This window comes from Chelon labrosus (genome assembly GCF_963514085.1).
Source record: "Chelon labrosus genome assembly, chromosome: 12".
Lineage (NCBI taxonomy): Eukaryota > Metazoa > Chordata > Actinopteri > Mugiliformes > Mugilidae > Chelon > Chelon labrosus.
In genome coordinates, this window is record NC_140345.1 from 18,988,955 (window position 1) to 18,994,859 (window position 5,905).

The 5,905-nt window shown below is 43.2% G+C and overlaps 1 protein-coding gene across 1 annotated transcript; it reads right to left on the reverse strand.

Annotated features, from left to right (window-relative positions):
* Positions 1-5,905, reverse strand: sult2st3 (sulfotransferase family 2, cytosolic sulfotransferase 3). Its single transcript, XM_084557122.1, has 6 exons — positions 5,696-5,905; positions 2,244-2,452; positions 2,010-2,136; positions 1,810-1,904; positions 1,545-1,725; positions 1-1,442 (listed from the first exon to the last, which is right to left on the reverse strand). Exons 1-6 carry the CDS (start codon positions 5,835-5,837, stop codon positions 1,327-1,329), a joined length of 870 nt encoding a protein of 289 aa, XP_084413248.1. The 5' UTR covers positions 5,838-5,905; the 3' UTR covers positions 1-1,326.

Here is a 5,905-nt window from a genome sequence, read left to right on the forward strand (position 1 = left end):
CACTTGGTCATTTGTCAAAATATGTTTGAGTCACATAATTAATACAGGCTTAAATTGTATTAGTCTGAGCTTTAATTTGAGGGTATTCACATAGTAAAGGTTTAGGAATTACAATCATTTTTCTACACAATCCCCTATTATCAGGCCTGGCTCAAACGTGACTGGACAGTTGATTCAAAAGGTAGGTCTGGGATTTATTTTTTTTTTTTTGAAATTTCTTAATCGGTTAAGCAGGTAACAGTTCTGGGGTTGTTCCCAAGTGTGGGATTTGCATTTGGAAGCGGTTGCAGTAAACTTGAAATGTGTCGCAAGGAGCTTACGACACAAGTGAGACAAGTCATCGTAAGCAAAGATAATTGCATGGTTCACAGCACAGATGGAAACCAACCCAAAACAAACTGTGAAAGCAGCCCAGGACATTTTTTTTTTTTCAGTCAACCTGACTGAGCTGCATTTCGATTGCTGAAGGCAAAACCAAAGGAAGGAAGAAATAAAGAACAATTGAAGACAACTGCAAATTGAAGCCTCAACATCGTTTTTGAATCCTTTGCAAACTTCAGACGCTGCGACGAATGAAACGTTCCCGATTTCAGTCGATGACTCGAAACTGATTTTCATTCACTGGTCTCTTGTGTGCAGGCGGCTGTGAGAAAACTGGAATATAGATCATCGCGATGCTTTCAATGAAGATGCTATTTACACCCAAGAGTCTGTACCCAACAGTTCTATTATTATTATTATTATTGCGTGATGAGGTGATTACAAAATAAGACAAATACAAACATACAAAGTAGGACAAAGACAGATGAGAACAAAGATTTCAAACAGTCTCAGATTTGTCAAAAGAAATCTGATGACTTGAATTTCTTTGTCATTTGCTTTTTCTTCATGTGACTTTATGTAAATAACATATACTGAAGAATCAAGGTTCATAGTTGCACCAATAAAAATTTGATGTTGTATAAAAAAGATAATAAAAAGACACTTATGAGGCAGTTATGCAGACATTAGAGCAAAACGGTGTTACAATCATGTCAAGCGGTTGAAAAAAAGACCAAACTGGTCTGGTGCTGCAGCATAAACGTGCAACAAGCTCGCTTACAGCCGCCATACAGTTGTGAGGGTTTCAGATGATGTGTCTGTGTTGTAGCAGCATTTTCGTGTTGGCAGTTTGACACATGATGAAAATCAAACAAAGATGTTCTTTGTTTAAACTGAGATGTTTAAACTGAACATTTACACGCCTAAGGTACGAGGTGTGGAATGCTGGTACAACTTCAATAAAACCCTCCGTCTCTCTCTCTCCGTCTTTGCTTCTGCTGTTGGTCAATCCAGACTCCACTGGAGAGAGGAGATCTCGTCCCCCATCTCTTTGTGAATGACTGAACTGAATCGGGCCAGTTGCTCTGTGCTGAAATGGTTTTTCCAGTCCCCAGCAATACCTGACACAAAAACACACACCAGGTTAGAGTCACTGAACACATTTGTTTCAAAAGTTGACGTATCATCTTCGGTTGGTGACTTTTCAACCCAGCCAGCCTCACCTTTCCTGAGGAAAGGACACTTGTCGTTGTCCATGTACTTCTTAGGGACCAGGCTGAAGTTGGACATGGTGTTGACCTTCATGGTCTTGAATGAGCAATGCTCTGCTATCTGCTTGATGGCTTCATCACTCAGGTTACGGCCCAGGAAATCTGAAATACGCCGGAGAGCTGCAGGCAGGTCCTAGAAGAGGGACACATCATACAGTGTAGATATTGTCAAAATAGTCAAAAACAACAGAGCAAACCAGCAACTCTGGCCTTTTACCTCAACCATTTCTTCATATGTGATGTACATTATTCGGTCTCCCAGCTCCGTGTGTCTCCAGCTCTTTATATGGTCTGTCCATTTTCCCCACATCACTGTAGACAACACAGATGTTGTAAACGTTCACATTATATACAGCAAACATTTCATTAATCTCCGTTTATGCCTCCACTGAGAGAGAGAGAATTCACTTCTCTGACCTCTGCCCTCCAGGAATTTATCAATGAATTCATCAAAGGTTCCTGGATCATCAAGGAAGGTGGCCATCTGGTGGAAGTAGTATGAAGACACAATGATGTCCTTTGGATTCCTCATGACGTAGATCACCTGAGACGCAAATACAAGCGACACAATGCAATTACATAAAGGACGTAATGTGTTTTATGTTAAGAAGTGTACGTGGGTAAATCACACAGACCCTCCAACCATTTTACCTTGGCCTTAGCGGTGTAGAAGGAAGGGGGCATGAGGTTGTAGGGAAAATGTGAGACCAACGCCCGCGGCGATGCCATCTGATCCAAAATGACTGCCAATCTTTTCTCCTCCAGCCACGGGACCCGGTCCCAGTTAGGAATGGTGTGGACTGGGGTCAGATCTCCGCCATTCAGCACCAGCGGGAGGATCTCCTGCATCCAGATTGTACCTGCAGGAATTAAGATGAGCAAAAACTAGTACAGAGCTACAGAAAGTACTGAGCACCATGATATAAATGATACAATTGAAATTCACACTGCAATTGTGGGGTGTATCAGGGATGGACAAGAGCAGGAGTACAAGAATCTGGTGAACAGCTTCGTCGCAAGGTGTGGAGCAAACCGCCTTCTGATCAATACAGCTAAAACTAAGGGGATGGTGGTGGATTTACGGAGGTCCAGGCCCCACCTGCAGCTCGTAACCATCAACGGGAAGTGAGGAGAGGTAGTTCAGACCTATAAGTACCTGGGTCTACAGCTACGCCTGGATCACAAACTGGACTGGTCGGCTAACATAGACTCAGGAGGCTAAGGTCGTTTAATATCTGCCGGAAGCTGCTGGACATCTTCTATAAGGACTATCGTTGCCAGTGCCCTCTTTCCATGCTGTGGTGTGCTGGGGAGGTGGCACTGAGAAGAAGAGCACCTCGCGGCTGGACAAATTGATACAGTGGGCGGACTGTGTGGTAGGGGCCAGAGCTGGAGTCCCTGACATCAGTGGCAGATGCCAAGACACTGAACAAAATCCGGTCCATCATGAGCAATGTCCACTGCCCTCTACACGACATCATAGTCAAGCAGAGAAGCTTGTTCAGTGGCTGCTGTCTCTAGATAAGAAGTATAAAACAGATCTACGCTGTCTATACTTTGCTCATTTGCCGCTCTCAATGCTTGATGCTTTGTCTGTGCTGTGAGCCCATCTGCAGATGTTGGATTAAACACCAAAGAAAGACCAGAGTGTTTTCTCATTTCTTATTTCCCAACACAAATGTCCATCCGGCAATAGAATCACACAGCCACGTGAGCATCCTCTGTAATGAAAAAGCATCTAGTGAGATCATCCTTTGAGGGATTTCATTGCAACACAGTCACGTTACAGTCTTCGTGATACAGAGGCCAGATGGAGAAACCACATACAAGTCACAACTCTCTTATCTGAGCTGACGGCTATGAGGCACATTTCTTGTCTCTAAACAACATTTTGAGGAAGGTTACACAACAGTTCTCTGCCGCCTGAGTGACAAGAGTATTTACCAAAGTCTGGAATTTTCCTGCACAACAGGTAATTGTAGAAGGAGCCCTTGCTCACACAACAGGAGGCAGATCTCTCATCTCGTCTCTCCAAAGAGTCATATTCGGGGTCCAGGACCACAGACAGCAGATCATATAAGTGCAATGTTGGTTTGAGCAGCAGCAACCCAAGTGGCACACTGTAGTATTCAATTGGGTGAACATAAATCTGGTCCCAGGGACACAATGAAGTGGCTTGCATGTGCCTAAAAACACCTAAAAACAAAGTCTGGGTCGCAAGATAAAAGCTGGGCTATGTTCTAGCTGTGGAAAGGCAGGAAACACCTTTCTCTGCCTGTTTGTGAAAGGAATAAGTTGCACACAGTTGGAAGCTGATCAGCTACCAGCTGTGAAAATATTAATGGGGCCAACACTCACTGATGCAATGGCTTGTAACGCTAACAGACTGCAACAGTAGGATGGGAACCCAGACACTGATGATGACAGTGAAGTCCAAGGTAATAATCGTCAGACAAATATTTATAATCAGGTTTGTACCATCTTGAACTGCATCTAATTCCGCATAAGTTGGAGCACATAAGTAATTAATTTCCTTTTCTCCTACAATAATTTAAGAACTAAGTAAAAACTCAAATGAAAGGGAAGTGTCAGCACAGCTTAGAGACCTCAGTGACCTCAGTCTGTGCGAACAGATGCCAAAACAATAGATATAGTCATAGAAGAAGAGCCCGTCACCATGTACCATGTCAAATTTTGCTGATGTCGAGTTAACCAGTTTGGAATTTGACCACATGTCTGAAAGCACTGGTTAGGCTTCGCATGCAGAGGGAATTGGTCAGCGGCATGACTAATTTCAATGAGAAGGCAGTTGATCGTTTTGTTGATTTAAGCAAAGTGAGTAATGCACTTTAAATAAAGGGGCGTGATTGCACTTAGTGTATAATAACAAGTGCATAGCAAGAATAGTAAATGTTTGAATGAACTGCACATTATCAATCCAATGCCACTTCTCTTTATTCTGGCTTTGCTGCGCCTAAACTGAAATATACACCAATGAGCCACAATATTAAAACCACTGACAGGAGAAGTAAATATCATGGACTATATTGTGACAATACAATGTTCTGCTGGGAAATGTTTGGACCTGGCATTCATGTGGATGTTACTTAGACATGTACCACCCACCTAGACCAGACCAGGCACCCTCACCCCATAGCAATGACACTCCTTGATGGCAGCAGCCATCCCCAGCAGGATGCAGACTCACAAAAACAGCTTAGGAACAACTTAAAAAAAACAAAAAAAAACAAAAAAAAAAAACATGAAAAACAGCACAAGGTGTTGACCTGGCCTCCAAATTCACTACATCCCAAACTGATCAAGTATCTGCGAGATCCTGATCCACAGAGGCCCCTCCCCTCAACACAGAGGACCCAAAGCCTCCCCACTAAAACATTTTGTTGCCAGACACCACAGGACACCCTCAGAAGGACCATGTCCATTCTCCGATGAGTCACAACTGTTTTGGAGGCACAAGGGAGACCTACACAATGATGATGATGATGATGGATTTATTTGTCCTATGCGGAAAATTGTTCTGTGCCATACAGTACATCTGATACATTTATACAAAGACAATAAGACAGACAAGACGAAATACAAGACAGAATATACAACAGAATTTCCCTCACCCCAACCACCCCCACCCTACCATACCCCCACACATTCACAACATCTGGACAGAAGACACAGACCCCACTACACATAAACAGGATAATAAAGTGCAGTTGTGCATACTGTGACAGTCCAGCTGGAAAGAAAGTGCATGGTGCTATTTAAAACAATGTCTAACAATGTTAGGAAGGTGGTCATAATGTCCCTCCCGGGATCTGCACCCATGGCTGGTTACAGAGATGATCCAGCCGTCCACATATACTGTGCAGTTTGAACGGAGCCATCTTTGTGCATTGTCGCCATCTAGTGTCATTTCTATGTTCAGAGCAGGAAAACTTCATGTAGGCTAAAGTACAACCGGACAGAGAAGCAAGAACCAGGGACACTTAAATTTAGTTAAAATAAATGTCTTGCACAATTAGACAGAGTTTTCAAGAGGCTACATATGCTGTGGAAAAACAAACTCAATAAATCTTAGGAACTCTGACCTGACTTCGGGTATGTGGCAGCCACAACATCATCGTCTTTAAACTTGAACTCCTCCGCAAACTTCAAACTTCCCAATGAGTGAGTCTCTTTAGGAACCAGATGTCCACGGTACACCGTATAAAGTTCATCGGAGGACGACATGATGCCAGATTTAAGAAATGTACTGCCACTGAGTTAAGCACCAAACAAGGGAGGGTTTATGATGCATT

Excerpts from the sequence above, each read along its gene's own strand:
- sult2st3 (XM_084557122.1), bottom strand. The coding sequence starts at position 5,837 with ATGTCGTCCTCCGATGAACTTTATACGGTGTACCGTGGACATCTGGTT. Across the intron at positions 1,905-2,009 it reads TAAATTCCTGGAGGGCAGAG|TGATGTGGGGAAAATGGACA; the intron begins GTCAGAGAAGTG and ends TGTTGTCTACAG. Across the intron at positions 1,443-1,544 it reads GTGTCCTTTCCTCAGGAAAG|GTATTGCTGGGGACTGGAAA; the intron begins GTGAGGCTGGCT and ends TTTTTGTGTCAG.